The following is a 25792-nucleotide window of genomic DNA, read 5'->3' on the forward strand; positions in this document are numbered from 1 at the left end:
CAGAAGCCGCTGGCGACGGTGAAGCCTGTGCCGGTAAGTTACCGTTCGCCGTAACTCTTGCACTGTGCAGTTGACTCCCACAAACACGGTAAACGATAACGTAAATGCGGTAACGATATGCTAAAACTCTCTAGCCAGAATAACCGTTAATTAGTAGTAACCATTACGAACTACAGATGATCAGAACTCTGGCAATGGACACGTTGGCCTTGGCTGAGCGGTAGCGGAGCGGCCGGTTGAGTGCAAAATCAAGACCGACTGCTCTCACCGCGTAAATTGTAAAGTGGGCGCGAAGTTAGCTGTTACAAAACGCTGGCACAACCACGCAAAAAAAAGCATGTGCGGGGGGGAATCGAACCCGGTACAAGAGTGCCATTATCCGAGGCACACCCAAATCTAACGACTGAGCATGGCGTCTAATCAGCCGGTTTTGCTTTCATCTGGACGGAACTGTACAAATTTCATGCCGGCTCCGTCTGGACGGAACGCTAAGCTCTCAGTTGTATTCCGTCTGGACAGAAGGATAAACCGTAGCGCTCCGTTCCGTCTGGACGGTACTTTAGCACTTGTACATCGTGCCGTCTGGACGGAACGCTAGCCACAGCTTTTCACAAAACTTGACTTTTCGCCCTTTCTTGATTGATTTGATTGAAGGGTTAAATTTAACGCACCGACTCAACACAGGCGATGAGGTGCGCCGTAGTGGAGAGCTCCGGATTAATTTTGACCACCTGGGGATCTTTAACGGGCGCCGAAATCTCGAACACACGGGCGTTTTTCCTTTTCTCCTCTACAGAAAAGCGGCCGCCGCGACCGGGAATCGAACCCGCGTCCTCGTGCTCAGCAGCAGAGCACCTTATCCACTGAGCCACCGCAGCGGGCTTCCGCACTTTCTTGTTGTGCAAACAGTTTGAATACCGCGTCCTCGTGCTCAGCAGCACAGCACCTTATCCACTGAGCCACAGCAGCGGGTTTCCGCACTATCTTGTGCGCAAACAGTTTGAATATTTTTTAACAAACGTCGCACGCTCGTTCATTTATCACTAGCCTGTGCACTAAACTAGGGTTATTAAAAACGGGTGGTAAGTTTTGATGTAATCATGATTTCTTTTAAGCAATGCAGGTAAAAATGGCACAGTTCTTTGTTTTGTTTGGTACTTTTACTAAAACTTGATTACCAAATATCGGATGTCAAGGACCCTACTTAGTTGCACAGTGTGGTTACTTGGCTACCTTTGTGCCAAAGTTTTCAATTCCTGCAATCCATTTGCTATTGTGCATGTTCTCGTAACAGACAAGTCTGCGCAATTTTTTTGTCAACAACAAGCATCAATGTGATCATTTTCACTATTTTTAGCTTTTGGATATTATTAGAGGGTTGGTACTTAATAAGGTTTATGTGAAATAAAAATTTAAAGGAGCCATGAAGAGAAAACACAAGTTTGGTTCATTCAAAAGATTGTCTCGTTAGAATCATACTGACACCACTTTTAACGTAAACTTCGCTCAAATAAGCTACATAATTAGGAAAAACGGGAATGGTCATGCGACCCACCAGCTCATTTCCCGCAACTGAACCTATGATGTCACATGAGCTAAGCTCTGCGATTGGCGGAGGCTGGCAGAAGCAGACGAAAATTAGGTAGAGCTTACAAACTACACGAACGAGCGATTTGCGCTTAAATTTAGGGCACATTCTTTACAAAGCAATAAGAATGATGGGACAAACAGTGGAAGTTACGAAAGCACATGTAAATATAGAAGTACTGATGCGTTCTGCTGTTTGTACTGCGCACAGCATGCTTGGTTTAGCCAGCTGCACAGCACTACGGGACTTGGGGTTGTCTCAGACGACACTGGCCAATTGACGCAAGCAACGGTGTCTTACGTGACCCAATTTGTCGAGCGAGCACTGTTTCAGGGAACGAATATTTTCTCCCAGAACAAAAACAAGCCAGGTTTAAATGCGGGCAAAAACAAACCAAACGCTTGCCACGGTATGGGGGCGCCATCTAGGTTACGGAACGTAAAGAAACGCGGGAACAAACCAACACCGCTGTACAGGGTGGAGACAACCTTTGAACGGTCCCGTGCCGCCGCAATTGGGCCAACGGGCTCAACGCGTTATTCTTTTCGTTTCCCACGAGACCTAGCAACGCGAAACAGACAAAATGATTCAAACTTCTTCAGTAAACCGCGTTGCGGCGATAAGTTTAGCGCGGTTTTGACACAATGACTTGCTTCGGCGGCGAGCGAGCAACCGAAAATGGCGGCGCCAGCGTATACGTGTCTCTACCCTGTACGGCGGATGCGTGAATGAAGGTACTCTAGGCTGCAGAGCGGTCGGTTCCCGTGATGTCACTTGGGACCACGAAAACGCACGATTGAGCGGGAAAATCAAAATTTTAACCGAAATTGTTTAATTTCTCAGTGAATAAAGCACCGTTTGTATCCGGACAAGCGCTGGGGGCACTATAAAACACGAAATCTTTCGAATAAAACCAACTTGCATTTTCTCTTCATGGCTCCTTTAACCATCAAACTTTTGAAAAATTTGAAGAAGGTGTACCTTAAGCGCTTTTAAAGCTTTTGCAAGGGAACAACTAAAACTATTTGTGCAACATATGGCATGCCTAAAAAGGCAAGAATTCATCTTGCACCTGTTAAATCCATTGATAAGTGAAATGAACGTTAACCTAAATCAGCTAGCTCTTTTAAAGTCAAAAACACGTTATCAAAGTGTATGTACTCTTTTTAGGATGTACACTAGATTTTTTGCCCCTTAAGGTGCTACTATACACCTGCCTGCATGTGAGTGAGTGCTCATTGTCATTTTGTTTTGTTTCTATCTCTCTTGTCTTTTTAATCACAAATTGTCATCAGCTGTCAAAGTGATGAGTACTAAATTATCCAAATGTGCTAATGTGTGCTTTTTTTTCACGCAGCACAAGTTCATGGATAGTTTGGAGAAGCCAAAGCGCTTCCTGTTGGCAGTCGACGGCTACCATTTGAACCGGTTGGGGGGCATCAAGGAGATGGCCGAAATAATGGTGAAAGCCCTATGCAGGAAGTATGGGCGTTCCATTCTGCTGCCTGGGCGACCCATCCTCCATCGCAGATACAAAGTCTGCCAGTGCGACCGCTGCAGAGCCAAAGGCCATTCAACCGGTGAATGCGTGGCGTACTGCTCCCCTTCCCGAGCCGGCGTGGCATCGCCCCACTGAACCTGAAGATCTTAGGATGGCTGAACAAAACAGCCCTTTTAAGGGCTACCTACTTGTTTGATGTGCAGAACTAGCTGGAGTCAGTCATTGCTAACCCCTATCGTATCCTCTCTCTAGTTAACATCTCAGTATAAAGACCTGGGCAGTGCATATCTGGTGCACAAAATTTGCACAGCCAGGGTGCAGTGGATAAAGACATGGTGGTGTAGTAACCTGCATCTTTGTGTTGTGGTCATTGTAAATTCAAAATTGGCTTTAGAACTTATGCAAAGGTGTTTGTTCTCCCTTATAGCTCTAACTCCGAACATGGCGCGTTTTGTGCACATTATGTCATTAATATATCACTTTGCCTCCCCTAAAATATTTTATTGGTGGTATTCACAAAAAAGATTAGTGTGGGATTTCTTCTCTTCGCAGCACTGAAAACCGCCATGACAGTGCCCATCCTGCCTGCGCATGTGCCCGCATCCTGCAGGGGGAAAACAAACAAAAAAGAAGCCCACACATTCGTCGGCTTTGCTGTTACCACCCTATTCTTGGCTGTGACTTGAACAGATATGAATAATCGCAGTGACGTTGCGTGGTGATGCTCTATTTGCCTGAGACAACTCCGCATCACCACTGGAGCTGCGGTTGTGAAAGGCAGCGGCATGATGCATGAAATGCTTATGGGGAAGTGCAGATGTTTGCGAACACGGATATAAACACGTGCGTCGCACCTTGCCCACCGCAGAGTCGTTCAATACAAAAGCCAAGTAGCTTCTAAAGAGTGAGTTTCCATGCGCACGCCTATTGAGATCCACAGGAGCATAACAGTGCGCGCATGGTTAGCTGCGAGATTAGCGACATATATCGGCTGGTGGCCAATCGGCTGAAGGGGAAGCATTCATCAACAGGTGAGCAATCAGTGGCCAATACCAACACATTGCAGCTGAAAGTCAGATGATCTGTGCTGACGACTTCACTCGTGTCTTGCAACAGGTGGGCTGTAGGACCCTGCGCAAAACGGTAGTTAACGTCGAGGTAATGATTTGAGCTCGGTGGGGCAGCCTCATGCGACTGCTGCCATGCTGGAGCCTGCGCGTCCCCGCTGATAAGGCAACACACATGGCTGTTGGCATGCGCGCCACACCAGTGAATACAACCTATTGGCATGCAAAAGTTATGCTGCAAAGTTTGCAAAAAATATGTACTAATAACACTACACTGCGGGCTCTGCACTGCTGAAAGCACTATGTACGATCTCTTGCTTACATTCCAGGTACTCGTGTAATGGCTACCCGCCACAACCCCTCCCTCCCTGGATCCACTGCCTGTGATCAGACCACTCGCTCTGCCTTTAACACCACTCTGGATCCCCTGCGCACCGCCATACCGTCACAGGTTCACCAGATATCCGGTCTTGGCTGATCCAGGCACCTTCACCTGGCAATAGCCCACATCATTGTCATTGTTTGTGGGACCCCAGCATATTGCTTATAATGCGACACACTCCCATCTGCTCACTGGATCTCCAAGACCCCTGTGTAGCAGGTGTGGGGAGGGCTTATCCGTACTTCACATCCTCATTACATGCAAAGCACTCCAGACAACAAGACGCAAGCACTTCCCTCAACTCTACAGACAACACATTCCACTGCACCCAGCACTCTTTCTAGCGGATGATCCCGTGATTCCTGTGCAATGCACTTTTAAGTTTCTCAGTGGCATCAAGTTTTTACATCTCATTTCCTATCACGCGTAGTTTTTTAAAGCCTTATTTCATGCCATGCACCATCACAACCTGGCCTTTTACACCAGCCATCCTCACTGTCTTTTATTGATTTTACTTTTGTTCTTGCTTACTGATTTTAGTGTCTACGTTCTCACCTCTCATATTTAACCACTGTTTTGGCACTCTTTGCCCCAGTTGGCCTTGTGCCATTAACATCCAACCATCACCATCAACAACACCAGCTGCTTGGGGCTCGACACCAGAAAAGGCACAGTGCACAAGCTCCTGCTTACATTCCAGGTTAGTTATCTCAGCTGTACCAAAGAACATTGTAGCAGTAACTGTTTTCTTTTTGTGGTGTCTGGCCCCAGTGCTGTGCGGTTATGTGCTTTATTTGCAATGTCGGTGCATGTCTTTTGCTATCGAACTTGCTCTTACTGCTCTCGTGTAATGTGGAGTTCAGCCCAGGTTCACCCAAACCTACCCCTGACCCTATCCTGAACGTTATTCAAAAGCTAGAAGCTGGACAAGCTGCCCTACGCACACAAATGGAGCAGCTTAAGCTGGCCCAGACAAAGTTATCCATCTATTATCCACCCAAAACAATTGCCTGCTAGCACTCAAATCAGAACTAAGCAACTGGAACACAAATGCTGAAATCGCCCCTCGCAACCAGATAACTCAGCAAATAGCAACACTAAAAATTGAAAGCATCAAGTTAAGCAAACGCCTCCAAAGAAATAATTTCCTGATCCTAGAACTAGATGACACTGTTAACGGATCATGGAAAGGAATAGGAGGAACAAGTGGCCTTCTGTCAAACAAAGCTCAGTTACCAACATAACACTTGCAACATCAAAAGCTCTCACCAAATCGGGACACCCGCCACCAACAAAAAACGGTTTACCATTGTAAAATTCACTAACTTCAAAAAGAAAGAAAGCATGTCGGTGTTACAATGTTAGTACATGTGCAGTGCCCCCACACGGCGCTGATAGTTTTATGTTCAGCCGTGCAAGCCTGGCACAGCGGCGAGTGGCCGTCTTGGGAAAATAAAGACGGTTCGTTCTGGGCAAACGGCTCGGCATGTTCTCGTGTCTTTCGCGGGCCTGATGACCTGCTGTTCGCGGTAGTCACTTACCGCTCGGACATCCATACTTCTACACATCTAACAACTGGCGACGAGGATGAAAGAAAGCTTAACGCAAGTCTTCGTTCCCGCACCGTTCTTCCATCCGTTCACAATGCCAAGTTTCGGTAACCTCGAGCCGTTCGAGGGGGGAGGAGACGACTTGCCCTGTTACGTGGACCGGCTCCAAGCATTTTTCTTGGCCAATGATGTCGCCCCAGAGAAGCATACTTCCGTATTCATCAGCTGCTGCGGGCAGAAAACGTATGCTTTGCTCCGAAATTTGGTCAAGCCCGCCAAGCCCAGTGACAAGATAGTGGACGAGATTCTTCTAGTTCTTGGAAGCCATTACTGTCCGAAGCCATCTGCCGTCATGCAGCGTTTTCGTTTTAACTGAACGCGCGGAAGGGGAATTCGTCAGCAATTTCATCGCAGCACTAAAGAGCCTTTCCGAGCACTGCAACTTTGGTGCTGAACTCGAAAACATGCTCCGCGACCGCATCGTGTGTGGCATAAACAACGCGGACGTCCAAACAAGACTCTTGGAAAAACCGGACCACACTTTCGACGATGCCGTGCAGACCGCCCTGGCAATGGAAGCAGCAAAAAAGGACGCAGGCGAGATAGCCCAAGCTAGCACGAGCAGCGCTTTCTCGACTCACCGTGTCTCTTTAGTCTCGGAGGGGGGCGTCACCTGCTACCGCTGCGGGGACGGACACCTTGCATCGAAATGCAAGCATGTGAAGTCAATCTGCAATTACTACCACAAACGAGGTCACTTGGTGAAGGTGTGCAATGCGAGATGAAAGGACAGCCAAGCACAAAGCAACAGCCCTTCCAAGGCACATTCGTTCTCGGCATGAAGTTCACCGTCGTCGAGCAACCGTCATCGTGTGAATACTGTCCGCGAGGAGGACGCCGCTACAACTTCTGCTTCCGAAGTTTTCGACATGTGGCAAGTTGACTACGCCACACCGCCTCCGCCTTTCACCGTCACTGTTGACGTTTGCGGCAAGCCGCTCCGCATGGAAGTGGACACGGGTACAAGTGTCTCCGTCATGGCCAAGTCGCGTCTTCTACAGCTTTTGCCTTCGGTTTCTGTGCAGCCGTCACAAGTGCTTCTGCGAAGCTATTCCGGGGAACTGAAAAAGGTTCAAGGCAAATCTGATGTCAGCGTGAAGTTTCATGGCAAGGAGGCTGACCTACCTATTTTTCTTACCGGGGACGGATCGCCATACCTGCCAGGTTCTCCGAGATGGCATTAAGGAGCTCTTACAGGGGAAGGGGGGGAGGCTAAGGGATCGAAAAAAACTACCACCTCCCCTCGCGGGAACCTCTTTGTAGATGCGACGCATAGGGGGTTCACGTTGCAGCGTTGGACAGCGGAGGAACGGCGCTGGAACGATGGAGCGGAGTGGTACAGGCACCGCGTTTTATAGCGCGCATAACGGCAAGGGGACGCGCCGGCGCCAGTGCGTCTGCCGCGGCTATGACGCAACACAATCCACTTTAATCCAAGCCAATCCAATTGAATCCAATCCGATGCCCCTCGCGAGAGAGTGTTCGCTATCGGAGAGGAGAGGGGGTGAGCGGCGGAGAGCGCAGCTGGCGCGGCAAGGAGAATGGGGGAGGGGCGGACGCCGTCAAAGACGACGCCGACGCCGGATGGATGGACAAGGCGGGTGAATGAGATGCGTGGCATCTGAAAATTAGTAGCAGCAGAGTGCAATTATTTACACTGCTTCGTCCAAACAACTAATGAGGTATGCACCACTGGTCAGATGCTAAATCTTTGGCGGGGCTGACGCCACCTTTTTCAGGAAGTCCTGGTAATACTGTAGAGTGTAACAATGTTCGCACCTGTGACTCCTTGCCAAAAGAACGTGGCTGAGGGTTGTGTTAGACATGATGATGAAAAAACGTTCATTGCTCAGAGTGGAACGTGTTGCGGCCACGCGCCGGTAGGATGGGTGCTCGGAACTGGGTGCAATTTTTCTTTACCATACTGAACTGCCTCTCACGTACATTTTGCGTTTCTGTGTTACTTAGCAGCTTAACTTGCACGCATGGCCGACTACGCTTTTTAACCTCCTCACTTATCACGATGTCAATGGCTGTAGGATTGTATTAGACTTTCGGGTAGCTCCGGCGCAATGTGTCCAAACTGGGAGAAAGGTTTGGCCTGACACGGGTGTGTATTCGGGAGATTTTCGATTCGGCTGTACAATCGTACAAAACCATCAAAATTCGGGAGTCTCCCGGACAATTCGGGAGACCTGGCAGGTATGGATGGCCCACTCTTCTAGGACGCAACTGGATGCTTGAGCTGGGCATTGGCGTTTCCGACGTTGAAGTGAACGTGCACGCACTTTCCGACGTCAAACACCTAGTCCAAGACTATGCCGAAGTGTTTGAAGAAGGCCTGGGTACGTTCAAGGTTGCTAAAGCTTCTCTACATGTTCCTTCAGATGCTCCGCCTCGGTTCTTCAAGCCACGCCCACTGCCGTATGCCTTGACAGATGGAGTCACTCAAGAAATCCAAAGATTAAGGAGAGATTCCATTCTTGTTCCAGTCAAGACAGCAAAGTGGGCTGCACCTATTTGCCTGTGACCAAAAGGGATGGACGCATCAGAATTTGTGGAGACTTTGTTGTCACCCTAAACCCAGTGGCAACAGTGGAACAGTACCCCATTCCAAGGATCGAGGACCTGTGGACTGTGGTTGCTGGAGGTGAGAAATTCACAAAATTGGATTTGCGAGATACGTACCAGCAAGTTGTCCTTGACGAGGCCTCTAGGGAGTATGTTACCATTTCGACGCATATGGGGTTGTTTCAGTACACCCGGTTGCCTTTTGGCGTCTCATCTGCTCCAGCCATATTTCAGTGTGAAATGGAGAACTTGCTCGGGGGACTGCCACGTGTAGCAGTCTATTTCGACGACATTCTTGTAACTGGCGCAAATGATGCTGAGCACCTTCGCAACCTCCGTGCTGTGCTTAGCAAGCTTCAGGAATCTGGCCTCAAGCTGAAACTTGAAAAATGCCACTTCGTGCCACAACTTGAGTATCTTGGGCACTTCATCAGCAAGGAAGGCCTTTCCCCGAACGTTGACAAGGTAGCAGCCATTCTGCATGCTCCTGTGCCTCAAGATGTCAAGGAACTTCAGAGTTTCTTGGGACTTGTCAACTTCTACAGGCGCTTCTTACCCAATCTTTCGTCACTCCTTCGTCCATCACTTGCTTTGTGAAGGGAAGAAGTGGGATTGGGGACAAGTACAACAAGATGCATTCACTGCCTGCAAGCACTTGGTAACATCAGCTCCAGTTCTTGTGCATTTCAACCCTGCCCTCCTGTTTGCCTCAGCTGTGACGCATCACCTTATGGTATAGGTGCAGTTCTGGCACACAAAGATGCTGATGGCCGGAAACATCCAATTGCTTTTGCCTCGAGGAGCTTGTCAAAAGCAGAATAAAACTACAGTCAACTCGACAAGGAGGCACTGGCTTTAGTGTTTGGTGTGGATCGGTTCCACCAGTACTTGTGGGGCATCTCATTCGAAGCACACACTGACCACAAGCCACTTCTTGGACTGCTGGGTGCCAACAAGCCCGTTCCCGTGCAAGCTTCGCCTCGAGTGGTCAGGTGGGCTCTCAAGCTTTCTGCGTACAAGTACGAACTTGTATACAAGCCTGGCAAACAGCTCGGCCACGCCGATGCTCTTAGTAGACTGCCTCTGCCAACTAACACTACTGCATTACCACGACCTGCTGACATCTTGCTGGAGGAGGCATATCCGTGACTGCTTTCACCTGGTGTTGTGGCCCAAGCCACCAGAAATGATCCAGTTCTGGGTCATGTTCTTGCTGTTCTGAAAGGAGAAATCCTCCCAGTGGGACCAGAGTGGAGCCCTTTCAATACCAGAAGCTCAGAACTCAGTCTCCATGAGGGTTGCCTACTCTGGGGATCCGGAGTAGTGATTCCAAAATCATTGCAGGCCCAAGTTCTTGGCGTTCTTCATGCCAGCCACCCGGGTATCGAGAAGAGCGAGATGATTGCCAGGAGCCATGTTTGGTACCCAGGCATTGACAATGACATTGCCAACAGTGTGAAGAGCTGCGCCACGTGCCAGACTCAACATAGAGCTGCACAGCCGGTTCAGCAGACGCCATGGCCTTTTCCACAGCGACCCTGGTCAAGACTTCACATTGACTTTGGGGGACCATTCCTAGGTCACCCCGCACGGGGCACCTTGAGCAATCTTGGTGACGGTACTGGCGATACCGCGGACCCCGAGCCCCCAAACATAAGCTGGATCCAACCGTGGCGATGTGTTTATAGGTGGAGGGTTAGAAACCACGAACGGTGGCCGTCGGAGCCCAGGTCAAGCTCCGGCGGATGGGCTCCCTGTCTGTTCACCAGGCAGGGAGCTCCGGGACCTCTTTGGCTACCAGGGTAAGGTCAAAGGAGAAAGTACCCCCGTCTCCCTGCTTTCCAATGTGTCATATGGCATTTTCCAAACCCCCCCCAAACGTGATCGGCCCCCGAAAAGGGGCCGCACCGAAGTTTCGTTCCCACCACTTCCCAACTTGAGTATTTCGAAACCGAACAACTACCCTCGCTTCTTAGTAATAGAATCAGTTGACCAGTTGAACCCTCTTGCTTCAAAGTCAGTATTTCTCGTCTCCAAATTTCTTGAAGGTGTCATCGGCGAATCATATAAAGCCAAAAAACAAAGAACCGGTGAAATCCTTGTTGAAGTCAGTAGCCAGAATCAGGCTGATAAACTACTTGCACAAACCCGCATCGCCGATCTGGCCATCCGAGTCACGCCCCACCGCAGCCTAAACAGCTCCCAGGGCGTGATTTCCGAATATGACCTAATCAATGAATCTGAAGCTGACCTGCTGGAGGGCCTTCGTAGTCAGGGCGTAACAGCGGTCAGGCGCATAACCATCCGCAGAGACGATAAACAAATACCGACAAAGCACCTCATCCTAACCTTCGACAAGGCGACCCTTCCTGAATTCATCAACGCAGGTTACATTCGTTGTTCAGTCCGGCCTTACATCCCGAACCCACGGCGCTGCTTCAAGTGCCAACGGTTCGGGCACGGCACAAACACCTGTCGCGGCCGACTTACCTGCGCAAAATGCGCCCAGCACGATCACCCGGCCGAAAACTGCAACGTGCAACAACTTCTTTGTGTAAACTGCCAGGGTCCACATGCGGCCTACTCCAGAAAATGCGAAAAGTTTCAATTAGAAAAAAAAATCATTAACATCAAGGTCACTGAAAACATCACTTTCCCAGAGGCGCGGAAGAGGTTCGCCTCTTTCCCTCTGGGGAGGTACGCCGACGCAGCTCGCCGGGGGGCGGAGCGGCGTCTGGTTTCGGCGGGGACCCAGTACCGCGAGTCGGACTTGGTCCCGCCCCCGCCCCCCCCTGGGTTGCCTCTGGCAGCCCAACCCGCCTCCGCACCGCTCGCTGAGCCAGCAGCGGCTGTGGTGGCATCCACGTCCGGTGGGGATGCTGCTGCACCCACCGTTTCCCCCTCTCTACCGGCCCGAAGCGCACGCGAGGGCCCGGACGAGATGGAGACGGAGGCAGTCGCAGCGACCCCCTCCCCCGCCTCACTGCCTGTGCCATCTGTGGTGCTCCCCACGCCTTCGGCACTGGCAGCACAGGCAAAGAACACCCGAAAGGGTACCACGTCAAGGGGGCCCAGTCCGCTGGGCACCCCCTTACCTTCAGATGATGACATGGACGTCGAGCCCTTCCGGCTTTCATCGCAGCGGAAGGAACGGGCTGCGACGTCCAGGTCAGTAGAGAAGGCCAGAAAACCCCTTCCAAGAGTCCAAGCCCCGAAAGACCCTACATAAATAGTCACACTCCAGTAGCTCTGAACACATAATAATGGGAAGAGAAAATATTGTTCAATGGAACTGCAGAGGCCTTCTGAATAATCTTGACGACGTTTATGAGATTCTGCATGTCAATCAGCCAAGTATAATGTGTGTCCAGGAAACACATCTGAATTCCAAACACACAAATTTCTTGAATAGTTACATGGTATACAGGAAAGACAGGGATGGCTGCACACTCTCTTCTGGCGGTGTTGCCATAATCACCCGCAAATCCTTAGCATGCCACCCTGTCACCTTGAACACCGTCCTTGAGGCTGTAGCAATACGCTTAATAATATTTAATAGGTTGATAACGGTATGCTCCATATATATTCCTCCTGATGTTGCACTTACGAGCTCCGACTTCGAGGCGCTTGTTGACCAGCTGCCCGAATCATACATCCTTACAGGCGACCTTAATGCTCACAACACTCTTTGGGGCTCTTCTCGCACGGATGCCCGAGGTCGCATCATAGAGAAATTCCTTACATCTTCAGGAGCATGCCTTTTCAACAATAAACAGCCTACATACCATAACATAGGACACAACACATACTCATGTCTTGACTTGGCGATTGGCTCCGCAGTTCTCTTTCCTCTTCTCGAGTGGGGTGTGGGCACTGACCCATATGGCAGTGACCACTTCCCCACCTCACTCACATACATAGGTAAAGGCCCATGCAGTCTATCTTCCCATAATAGGTTCAATGAAGCACGAGCTAACTGGAATACATTTACAGAGACATCCAAACTACACCACACATCCATAGGACACCTACACGTCGAAGAAGCTACCCAACTCCTCACGGCGCACATCCTCGACGCCGCCGAAAAGTCCATTCCCCACGCCTCTGGTGCCCCGCGCAACCAGCGGAGGCCGTGGTGGAATGAGGACTGTAGGCGGGCGCGAGAGGCCCAGAACAAGGCGTGGGGTATCCTGCGCAGGTACCCCACGTCGGGAAACCTTTTATTGTTCAAAAGGGCTAAGGCAATGGGAAAACGTGTGCGCCGTGAGGCAAAACGAGAGAGTTGGCGCTCATTCGTAACATCCATAAACTCTTACACTGACTCTCGCAAAGTCTGGACACGAATACGCAAACTAAAAGGACAACAGACACACAGCCTGCCCCTGGTCAGTAGAACAGGGGACAAACTGGAAGACCAGGCTAACACACTCGCACAACACTTCCAATACGTGTCCAGTTCAGCACACTACACTAGCACTTTCATGAAACACAAACAATTGGCCGAAAAGAAGTCTTTATATGATAATGATAAGTCAACCTCCTCTTATAACTCGGAGTTTTCACTTCATGAGCTGAGGACCGCTCTGAGCACTTGTAAACCCTCAGCTCCAGGCCCAGACAACATCACATATACAATGATACAGCACCTACACTCAGACACTCTTCTAACACTCCTCCACCTATATAACAAGATTTGGCTTTCGGGGCACATTCCTCGCTCTTTTAGGGAGGCCATAGTAGTGGCTTTCCCAAAAGAAGGGAAGGACTCTTCCTCTCCTTCTAGTTACCGGCCCATTGCTTTGACAAGCTGCCTGTGCAAGCTCCTCGAGAAGATGATAAACCGTAGGCTCGTGTACTTCCTTGAGTACAACGGTCTTCTCGAGAGCTGCCAGGCAGGCTTCCGGGCAGGGCGATCCACAAATGATCAATTAGTTGCACTGGAATCTTACATTAAGGATGCCTTTATACACAGACAGTACTGCATGACCGTATTTTTTTTTTTGATATCGAGAAAGCTTATGATACGGCATGGCGTTATGGCATTCTTGCAGACCTAAAATCCTATGGTGTGACAGGTAACATGCTTAATACTCTTTCAAGTTACCTGTCCGAACGAACATTTCGTGTCAGGGTCGGTTCGGCACTTTCAAACGTTCACGTGCAGGAGAATGGCGTGCCTCAAGGTGGCGTATTGAGCTGCACCTTGTTTATAGTTAAGATGAACTCTCTCCGAAAGGCACTGCCGCCAACCATATCCTGCTTGATGTATGTAGATGACGTTCAAATATCTTTCAAATCATGTAACATATCCATTTGTGAACGTCAGGTCCAGCTTGGGGTAAATAAACTTTCTCGCTGGGCAGATGAAAATGGGTTTAAACTTAATCCTTCTAAAAGTACCTGCGTGGTATTCTCAAAAAGGCGGGGCATCCTGCCCGATCCCGACTTAAAACTCTTTGGTGACTCGATTCCAGTAAAAAGAGAGCACAAGTTTTTGGGTGTGGTGTTTGACGAGAAACTCTCATTCATACCCCACATAAAACGACTGAAACAAAAATGCCTAAAAACAATGAATATTCTAAAAGTCCTGTCTCACCAATCGTACGGTGCAGACAAACAACTCCTGCTTCGACTTTATGCCGCGTTGGTGGGGTCACGGTTGGACTACGGAAGCGTTGTGTATGGGTCAGCCACAAAAACAGCACTTAAAATGCTCGACCCAGTGCTTCACTTGGGGCTTCGCCTGTCTTGTGGGGCATTCCGTACCAGTCCTGTCCACAGTCTTTATGCAGAGTGTGACAAATGGTGCTTAGCGTACCAGCGAACTTATGTTGACCTCCTATATGCCTCCAAAATCTCATCAATGAATAACCATCCCTTTAAACCGGTTTTTAATGATACATCCACAACTAAACTCTTTTTAAACCGCCCATCAATTTCCGTTCCCTTCTCGCAGAGAGTGAGGGACGAGGTGACTATTCATGAGGTCTCCCTCTTAGACACATTCAAATCATCTCACACTGATCTTGTAGCACCATGGCATCTTCGTCCTGTAGCATGTGACTTGTCTTTCGTACAATACAATAAGAACGGGACACCAAAAAGTGGGATTTTGCAGCATTTCATGCATCTGCAGAATAAATACAGGGCTGCAGAGTTTTTCAGCGATGCATCTAAAACATCCACTGCGGTGTCTTGTGCTGCGCATGGGCCCAATTTTGAAGCATGTAGAACAATGAATGTTAATACAAGTATTTTTACGGCAGAGGCATATGGCATATTTCTAGTTGTAAGTCACATAGTTGAACATCATATTCCTACATCCGTCATTTATACAGATTCGTTGAGCGTCGTCCGTGCATTATCATCCGGAAAGTCATCAAAAAACCATGTCATTAATCTTGTCTTCAGAACGATTATGGTAGCTTATTCTTCAAACCTTGGGGTGACTGTGTGTTGGGTGCAAGGCCACTCTGGCATTGGCGGTAATGAAGTGGCGGATGAAATGGCCGCCAATGCTGCACTCCGAAACACAGTCGACATGTCAACACTACCTTACACAGACCTCAAGCCACACATTAGACAACAACTCCGTAAAACTTGGCAAGCAGACTGGAGCGAACAGACAGACAACAAACTACACGTAATAAAACCACACTTGGGACAATACACAACTGACTCACACAACAGGCACATTGAAGTTACCTTAGCCAGATTACGGATAGGCCATACACATGTGACGCACTCGCACCTGCTCACGGGATCTCCAAGACCCCTGTGTAGCAGGTGTGGGGAGGGCCTATCCGTAGTCCACATACTCATACAATGCAAGGCACTTGACACAACACGACACAAACACTTCAGACAACTGTACAGACAACATATTCCCCTACACCCATCCCTGTTTCTAGGTGACGATGCCATGGTATCTGTGAAACGCGTTTTTAAATATTTGTCAGACGTCAAGTTTTCAAACCTCATTTCCTATCACGCATCATGAAATCTGGCCCTATACACCAGCCATCACCATCATCTTTATTGATCTTACTATGTCCAGTTTACACGTTTTATACCTACCTTTTGTGGTAATCACTTCTTTTCATTAAATAACTTCTCTGGCGCTCTTTGCCCTCGTCGGCCTTGCGCCATTAAACAAAAACCATCATCATCATCATTCCTAGGTCACACGTTCTTGGTTATAGTGGATGCGTTCTCAAAGTGGATAGAAGTCTTTCCTGTGTCTTCCACATCTGCAGAAGCTACCATTTCTGCCTTGAGAATTGCATTCACTCAGCATTGCCTGCCTGACGTCATAGTTTCAGACAACGGTCCTGCCTTCACCAGTGCCCAGTACCTTGAGTTCTTAACTCGAAATGGAATACGCCGCATGCTCGTACCGCCGTATCACCCTGCCTCAAACGGTGCAGTTGAATGAGTGGCACAAACTGTAAGGAACAAACTCAAGAAGTCTGGTTCTGGGAACTTTCAAACACAGATCTCCGAGTACAACGGTCTTCTCGGCAGCTGCCAGGCTGGCTTCAGGGCTGGGAGATCCACCAATTATCAACTGGTTGCATTAGAAACATATCTAAAAGATGCCTTCATTCATAAACAGTATTGTATAACAGTCTTCTTCGATATGGAGAAGGCCTATGACACGGCCTGGCGGTACGGCATCTTGTGTGACCTCAAGTCGTTTGGTGTTTCCGGCAACATGCTGAACACGCTCAGTAGCTACATGTCAGAAAGGACCTTTCGAGTGAGGGTTGGCAGCGCCCTTTCGAATGTATACGTGCAGGAAAATGGCGTCCCTCAAGGCGGTGTCTTGAGCTGTACACTGTTTATTGTTAAGATGAACTCACTTCAAAAGGCATTGCCACCAACCATTTCCTGTTCTATATATGTAGATGACGTTCAAATATCTTTTAAGTCCTGTAACTTTTCAGTTTGTGAACGCCAAGTCCAGCTTGGGGTGAATCAACTTGCCAGCTGGGCGGACACAAATGGTTTTAAACTGAACCCTGGAAAGAGTACTTGTGTTGTGTTCTCCCGCAAGCGCGGGATTAAGGCAGACCCGGAGATCACCCTTCATCGCGCTTCTATCCCTGTAAAAAAGGAGCACAAGTTTTTAGGTGTCATATTTGATGAAAAACTCACGTTCATACCACATATCAAACAACTTAAACATAAATGCCTGAAAACACTAAACATTCTCAAAGTCCTCTCCCACCAGTCGTATGGTGCAGACAAAGAACTCCTTCTTCGCGTCTTTACCGCCTTAGTCGGGTCTCGGCTAGACTACGGTAGTGTTGTGTATGGGTCGGCATCAAAAACAGCACTAAAAATGCTTGACCCAGTTCTCCATTTGGGCCTGCGCCTTGCGTGTGGTGCGTTCCGCACTAGCCCGGCCCAGAGTCTGTACGCTGAAAGTAACAAATGGTGCCTGGAACATCAACGAATGTACATAGATTTATTATATGCTTTTAAGGTCTCATCATTCAATAACCATCCTTTTAAACCTGTCCTCAACGATACATCAACAACCCAGCTATAGGCTCCGGACAGCGAAGTTTGCCGCGCGAGCGCAGCGCCAGCCGCGACAGACACGCGCAACTCTGGGGCGGTCCCGCCGCGCCGACCGCCTTCAGCGCCAGTGAACGCAACTTTGAAAAAAAAAACGCTTGTTATAACGTTATTTGCGCGTATACGTCCTACATAGTGCAACAAAGTCATGCAAAATGTTATACAGTCGGGGGAAGCCTCCAAATAAAACGGGGCACTGATAAAATGCTGTCGCCTCGCTGCCGAGCCGTAGGCTAGCACAACTGGTAAGCATGTGTTCAAGGCTTTGCATTCTCCCGCGGATTCTTCTTCTCTGTTTTTTTTTTTTTTCGCAGATACCCAGCATGGTTACTGAATCTTGAAAGGCCCACATTAAGCGAGCGGATTACATGCTGCCTTGGTGTACGAGCAGCTTGCTAGTATATAGGGTGGCTAGCAGGTGGTAAATACACACAAGTGCGCATTACATTTGGTAACAAAGAGGGCCCCCGAACACAGGTATAGCAGAGTAGTTTATCACCCAGCGGTTCTACTCTGCTTCATCTAATATTCCACGTGCTTATACCGCCGAATTAAATACACATAACCACATATGGGGCGGGGACACTTATTGGCGTTAATGTTCCCAATGTTTCGCGAGCATTTGGATAGCATAAAATCACCGCCTCTTCTAGTAAAAGGAGGAGGAGGAGGAATAAACTTTATGCGAGCCTTAGGTGCTGCTGTCTGGGCACCCGCCTGGTGGGGGGTTTCCTCTAGTCCGGGATACCCTGGCCTGCACTGGCCACCCGGGCCCTCTACCAGGCTACGCTGGGAGGAGAGGTCGGAGCTGGTCAGTTGTGCCACCCACTGCTCGTAAGCAAAAGAAACAATGCAACTGTTGTCTAAGCCACTGAAAAGCAAAGAAAAATAGAGCTAAGACGTGCCGCAATCAAAGTTGGAACAATATATACGTAGGAAAAAAATTTTCGCGTTCGGGGAGGAGGAGGAGGAGGACAAAATTTCTTTATCCCATCCGTTGTGATTGCGGTCACTCCGGACCAGTGAGGGGTGTACTCAGGGTACTAAATTTTTTCTCCCGTGACTTTTGTTGCAAAAGTGTTGACGGTAATAAAAGCGCTACTATTCCTTCCTGAGGGAGGTCTCTGCCGAACCCGTTGGCGTGGAGAGAAAAAAAAATCCGAATATGAATATTCCGTAATTTATTTCGATACGCCTATTAGATGTTCTGCTTACCCCTCCCCCATCCCATCCCTGTCCAAAGGAATTTCTTGTGATAGCCTTCTCGTGATGAGTTTCTTTTTTGGGGGCGTGTTTACATATATGCAACTAACGTAATGGGCTACAACTGGAAGCCCAAAAGTTGTTCGGCCAAGCGGGCACTTATTAACGTCCGCACTTTCGCTATACCCCAACAAACGTGAATTTTATACTGTTACATGTATGGAGCATCACATTCGGATCAAAGACCTATATGTAACTCCCGTGTGGTCCAGAGTCGCATGCAAGTGCACTCACATGGATGGAATACCCCGCGCGGAAACATCGCGCAACGTCTGATATATTTGCAGACAAAGCCTCCTCTTTTGTGGAGTGAACAATATAAATTACGTTTTCTTTTGAAGCGGAACATGCTGATCTTCAGAAAGGTTTGCCCAGCAGTCAGGCTGTACAAGCGTTTCTCTTCTGGGCATCACGCCTATGCGGCCTTTATATGCCTTCTCATACGCGAGTTCAACCGAATAAATCCTTCTGCATTCACATGCACTATGTGGCAGGATTACTTTACAATCTCTTACTTCATTTTAAGCTCAAAAGGGGCGACTAATATGCTTAATTCGCGCTGCAAAAAGAAGAGCGCCCCTGAGCCAGCAGCGTACCGGCTTGCGGGGACCGACCCAGTGTTGCGCTTACTGCCGAAGGGGGCGCTGGATGTCGCGGGCTCCGTGTCGCCCTCTGGGCGCTGTCCGGAGCCTATTCTCAAATCGTCCATCTGTTCCTTTGCCCTACTCTCTGAGGGTGAGAGAGGAAGCTTCAGGTATTTCCGTTGGGTTTTTAGATGTCTGTACATCATCATCATTTTCTGACATTATACCACCATGGCAACTGCAGCCTGTTTGTTGTGATGTTTCATGAAAATAGATAAAAAGAGGGTTCCGAGAGCTGCGATTCTGCAGCATTTCTTGTCGCTTCAGGATAAATATAAATGTGCCGAATTCTATAGCGATGCCTCGAAAACTTCAACAACAGTGTCGTGCGCCGCTCATGGTCCCAACTTTATCGCTTGCAGAACCATGAGTGTACACACCACTATCTTCTCTGCAGAAGCATATGGCATCTTACTCATCGTTCAGCACATTCTTAAAAAACAAATTCCTAAGTCCGTCATCTTCACGTGCGTGCATTGTCTTCACACAGACCCAGGAAAAACGACATTGTCAATCTTGTCTTTAATTTCATAATGTCAATATATGCAAATAATTTTCAACTGATCCTGTGCTGGGTTCCAGGCCATGCTGGAATCGCGGGGAATGAGACCGCAGATGAAATGGCCGCCACTGCTGCACTTGCAAACACAATGGACATAACAACAATACCCTACACTGACCTCAAGCCACACATCCGACAACACCTTCGGAAAACACCCCGCACGGGGCACCTTGAGCAATCTTGGTGACGGTACTGGCTATACCGCGGACCCCGAGCCCCCAAACATACGCTGGATCCAACCGTGGCAATGTGTTTATAGGTGAAGGGTTAGAAACCATGAACGGTGGCCGTCGGAGCCCAGGTCAAGCTCCGGCGGATGGGCTCCCTGTCTGTTCACCAGGCAGGGAGCTCCGGGACCTCTTTGGCTACCAGGGTAAGGTCAAAGAAGAAAGAACCCCCGTCTCCCTGCTTCCCAATGTATCATATGGCATTTTCCAACCCCCCCCCAAACGTGATCGGCCCCCGAAAAGGGGCCGCACCGAAGCTTCATTCCCACCCTTGCCAACAATTGCATCCCAAAAGCCAGATAACTATCCGCGCTTCTTGATTGTTGAATCTCTTGACAAGTCAAATCCCATCTCCTCCCAGTCAGTGTTCCTTATCACCAAATTCCTTGAAGGCATCCTTGGCAAGTCTTTCCAAGCCAAGAAACTGAGAACCGGCGAAGTTGTGGTCGAGGTGAACACTCACCAGCAAGCCACAAGCCTCCTTACCCAGAATCGCATGGCAGATCTGGACATCAGAGTCACACCCCACCGTAGCCTCAATAGCTCTCAGGGTGTGATTTCTGAGCCGCAGAGCTTCTTGAAAAGATATTTGCTTTCGGGAAACAGCTTTTGGACAGCCTCGATCGCTGCCCACGACAGTCCAATCTTAATGGCAACATCCAAAAGCATTACCAAGGCGTCACCACGGGTCAGTGGCTGCGAATCTGCTAATGGCGCGGCCAATCCTTCGCAGTCAAACAAGTCACTCAGTCTCGGGCCAGCCCTTTCACTGCTCGGCTTGTTGCCCAGTTCCCCCGCACGGGGCACCTTCAGTAATCTTGGTGACGGTGAGTGGCGACACCGCGTACCCCGCGCCACCCATACTTAAGTTGTTACCTACCGTGGCTAGAAGTTGAAAGGTGAAGGGTTAGAAGCCGTGAACGGTGGCCGTCGGAGCCTTGGTCAAGCTCCGGCCGATGGGCTCCCTGCCTGTCTACCAGGCAGGGAGCTCCGGGACCTCTTTGGCTACCAGGGTAAGGTCAACGAAAGTACCCCCGTCTCCCTGCTTTTATACTATGCTATATGGCATTTTCAAAACCCCCCAGACGTGATCGGCCCCCGAAAAGGGGCCGCACCGAAGTATCTTTTCCTTCTTTGCCTTCTATCTCGCTCCCAAAGCCAGATAACTACCCTCGTTTTTTGATCATTGAATCTGTGGACAAATCGAAGCCGGTTTCCTCTCAATCTGTATTTCTTGTTTTTAAATACCTTGAAGGTATCATCGGCAAAACATATGACGCCAAAAAGCTCAGAACTGGTGAAGTGCTAGGTGAAGTTAAAACTCAGTTTGCCACCGACGGGTTGAGAACCCTACGCAATCAACCTTGACCAATAAAATATTTATTGCCCTATTCGTTGCAGTATGCAAGGTTTCCTGTATGCATGCTACCATTGCTATGTTATTGGTTTGAAACAAATTATGTAACTCTAATTTTACGCCTTTCCTTGCGTGAACACAGAAGGATACAACTGCAGCCACCTGAAGCAGGGCGTCATTCGCAACGCGTCTAGAATTTTTTGAACGTAGTATGTCATTAGAAGAAAATAAGTTCTTTTGGACTATTAAGTGGTGTGGACGTATACTCGTGAAAACAACATTAAAATAGATTGAAAATGAAAGTACCTGTTCGCTCCTTCTTAGGATCAGCCCTGCGCAAGATCATCAGAAAAGTTGATCGAGTAGAAAATGCCTTTGCAAGAAAAATGGGCAAAAACTGGACATACTTTTTTGTGAAGGAGTTATATTAAATGCTCCTGAGTCCCCGCACGGGGCACCTTGAGCAATCTTGGTGACGGTACTGGCGATACCGCGGACCCCGAGCCCCCAAACATAAGCTGGATCCAACCGTGGCGATGTGTTTATAGGTGGAGGGTTAGAAACCACGAACGGTGGCCGTCGGAGCCCAGGTCAAGCTCCGGCGGATGGGCTCCCTGTCTGTTCACCAGGCAGGGAGCTCCGGGACCTCTTTGACTACCAGGGTAAGGTCAAAGAAGAAAGTACCCCCGTCTCCCTGCTTTTTCCTATGCCATATGGATAAATCAAACCCCCCCCCCCCAGACGTGATCGGCCCCCTAAAAGGGGCCGCACCGAAGTATCTTTTCCTTCTTTGCCTTCTATCTCGCTCCCAAAGCCAGATAACTACCCTCGTTTTTTGATCATGGAATCTGTGGACAAATCGAAGCCGGTTTCCTCTCAATCGGTATTTCTTGTTTCTAAATACCTTGAAGGTATCATCGGCAAAACATATGACGCCAAAAAACTCAGAACTGGTGAAGTGCTGGTTGAGCTTAAAACCAAGCAGCAATCCACAATCCTCCTGAAACAAACCCACATGGCAGATCTGGAGATCAGGGTCACACCCCACCGCAGTCTCAACAGTTGTCAAGGTGTGATCTCTGAGGCAGATCTCCTAACCGAGACAGAGACTGATCTGCTCGAATGCCTAAAAGAACAAGGCGTGACAGCAGTAAGGCGCATCGTCATCAGGAGAGAGAACAAAGAAATAGCCACCAAACATCTCATCCTGACTTTTGACCGCTGCACACTGCCCGAGCATGTCAATGCAGGTTTCATCTGTTGTTCTGTCCGGCCGTACATCCCGAACCCGAGGCGCTGTTTCAAGTGCCAGAGGTTCGGGCATGGGACCAACTCCTGTCGAGGCAGAACAACATGTGCCAAATGTGCCCAGCATGATCATCTCTGACAACTGCACTGCAACCAACTTCACCTGCCCGAATTGCCAGGGTCCACATGCAGCATACTCTCGCGCCTGTGAAAAGTTTCAACTAGAGAAGAAAATAATCAACATCAAAGTCACTGAAAACATCACCTTCCCCGAGGCGCGAAAGAGGTTCGCCTCGTTTCCCCTGGGGAGGTACGCCGACGCAGCTCGCCGGGGGGCGGAGCGGCGTCTGGTTTCGGCGGGGACCCAGTACCGCGAGTTGGACTTGGTCCCGCCCCCGCCCCCCCAGGGTTGCCTCTGGCAGCCCAACCCGCCTCCGCACCGCTCGCTGAGCCAGCAGCGGCTGTGGTGGCATCCACGTCCGGTGGGGATGCTGCTGCACCCACCGTTTCCCCCTCTCCACCGGCCCGAAGCACACGCGAGGGCCCGGACGAGATGGAGACGGAGGCGGTTGCAGCGACCCCCTCCCCCTCCTCACTGCCTGTGCCATCTGGGGTGCTCCCCACGCCTTCGGCACTGGCAGCGCAGGCAAAGAACACCCGAAAGGGTACCATGTCAAGGCGGCCCAGTCCGCTGGACACCCCCTTGCCTTCAGATGACGACATGGACGTCGAGCCCTTCCGGCTTTCATCGCAGCGGAAGGAACGGGCTGCGACGTCCAGGTCAGTAGAGAAGGTCAGAAAACCCCTTCCAAGAGTGCAAGCCCCGAAAGACCCTACATAAATAGTCACACTCCAGTAGCTCTAAACACATAATAATGGGAAGAGAAAATATTGTTCAATAGAACTGCAGAGGCCTTCTGAATAATCTTGACGACGTTTATGAGATTCTGCATGCCAATCAGCCAAGTATAATGTGTGTCCAGGAAACACATCTGAATTCCAAACACACAAATTTCTTGAATAGTTACATGGTATACAGGAAAGACAGGGATGGCTGCACACACTCTTCTGGCGGTGTTGCCATAATCACCCGCAAATCCTTAGCATGCCACCCTGTCACCTTGAACACCGTCCTTGAGGCTGTAGCCGTCCGCACAATTATATTTAATAGATTAATAACGGTATGCTCCATATACATTCCTCCTGATGTTGCACTTACGAGCTCCGACTTCGAGGCGCTGGTAGACCAGCTGCCCGAACCATACATCCTTACAGGCGACCTTAATGCTCACAACTCTCTTTGGGGCTCTTCCAGAACGGATGCCCGAGGTCGCCTGATAGAGAAATTATTCCTTACATCATCTGGAGCATGCCTTTTCAACAATAAACAGCCTACATACCATAACATAGGTCACAACACATACTCATGTATTGACTTGGCTATTGGCTCCGCAGTTCTCTTTCCTCTTGTCGAGTGGGGTGTGGGAACTGACCCATATGGCAGTGACCACTTCCCCACCTCACTAACATACATAGGTAAAGGCCCATGCAGTCAATCTTCCCATAATAGGTTCAATGAAGCACGAGCTAACTGGAATACATTTACAGAGACATCCAAACTACACCACACATCCATAGGACACCTACACGTTGAAGAAGCTACCCAACTGCTCACGGCGCACATCCTCGACGCCGCCGAAAAGTCCATTCCCCACGCCTCTGGTGCCCCGCGCAACCAGCGGAGGCCGTGGTGGAATGAGGACTGCAGGCGGGCGCGAGAGGCCCAGAACAAGGCGTGGGGTATCCTTCGTCGGTACCCCACGTCGGGAAACCTCCTCTTGTTCAAACGGGCCAAGGCGTTAGGAAAACGTGTGCGCCGTGAGGCAAAACGAGAGAGTTGGCGTACATTCATAACATCAATAAACTCCTACACAGACACAAGGAAAGTATGGACACGAATACGCAAACTCAAGGGACAACAAACACACAGCCTGCCTCTGGTCAGCACTACAGGGGACACACTCGAAGACCAGGCTGACACACTCGCACAACACTTCCAACACGTGTCCAGTTCAGCACACTACACAAACACTTTCTTGAAACATAAAGCCTGTTGTGAAAAGAAGTCCCTACGCGACAACAACAAATCACAGACTTCTTACAACTCCCTGTTTTCACTACATGAACTGAGGGCTGCTCTGAGCACGTGTAAACCCTCAGCTCCAGGCCCAGACAACATTACATACACAATGATACAACACCTACACGCAGACACACTTGAAGCACTTCTACATCTATATAATAAAATATGGCTTTCGGGGCACATTCCACACTCTTGGAGGGAGGCCACTGTAGTGGCTTTCTTGAAGGAGGGAAAGGACCCGTCGTCCCCCTCAAGTTATCGTCCAATAGCCCTGACGAGCTGCCTGTGCAAGCTCTTGGAGAAGATGATCTATCGCAGGCTCGTGTACTTCCTTGAGTACAATGGTCTTCTCGAGAGCTGCCAGGCAGGCTTTAGGGTGGGGCGATCGACAAACGATCAACTGGTTGCACTTGATTCATACATCAAGGATGCCTTCGTGCATAAGCAGTATTGCGTAACTGTCTTTTTCCTTCGTGCATAAGCAGTATTGCGTAACTGTCTTTTTCGATCTCGAGAAGGCCTACGATACCGCTTGGCGTTATGGGATCCTTAGTGACCTCAGGTCATTCGGTCTTTCGGGTAATATGTTGAATACCCTTGTAAGTTATTTGTCGGAGAGAACGTTCAGAGTAAGAGTTGGTTGTGCACTCTCAAAGGTTCACGTCCAAGAAAATGGCGTGTTTTTACGTGTTTTTACCAGCCTAATAGGTTCACGATTGGACTATGGTAGCGTTGTTTGTGGGTCAGCAAGTAAAACATCCCTCAAAATGCTGGACCCAGTGCTCCATCTCGGGCTCCGCCTGGCGTGTGGCGCCTTCCGCACTATCCCGGTCGAAAGCCTCTATGTGGAGTGCAACAAATGGAACCTACAACGTCAGCGAGCATACACAGATCTCCTTTATGCCTTTAAAATTTCATCCATGCCAGACCATCCTTTTAAATAAGTTTTTCATGATACATCCATGACTGAACTCCTTTTAAATCGACCATCGTTATCTGCGCCCTTCTCTTACAGAGTTAGAGAAGAAGCGTCCGAGCTTGCCGTC

The 25792-nt window shown here is 49.3% G+C and overlaps 1 protein-coding gene across 3 annotated transcripts in view; it reads left to right on the forward strand.

The window, feature by feature from the left end:
- Nucleotides 1-6063, forward strand: part of LOC144147018 (uncharacterized) — a 60984-nt gene extending 54921 nt beyond the window's left edge. For all 3 annotated transcript variants that reach the window (XM_077679032.1, XM_077679033.1, XM_077679034.1), the window contains one exon: nucleotides 2946-6063. In XM_077679032.1, the coding sequence (XP_077535158.1) occupies nucleotides 2946-3224 (279 nt within the window). In that variant the 3' untranslated portion in view covers nucleotides 3225-6063. The remainder of the gene's footprint in view (nucleotides 1-2945) is intronic.
- Nucleotides 6064-25792: the final 19729 nt, after the last annotated feature.

This window comes from Haemaphysalis longicornis, unplaced genomic scaffold (genome assembly GCF_048455015.1).
Source record: "Haemaphysalis longicornis isolate Haplotype H1 unplaced genomic scaffold, Haemaphysalis longicornis Haplotype H1 scaffold_7, whole genome shotgun sequence".
NCBI lineage: Eukaryota > Metazoa > Arthropoda > Arachnida > Ixodida > Ixodidae > Haemaphysalis > Haemaphysalis longicornis.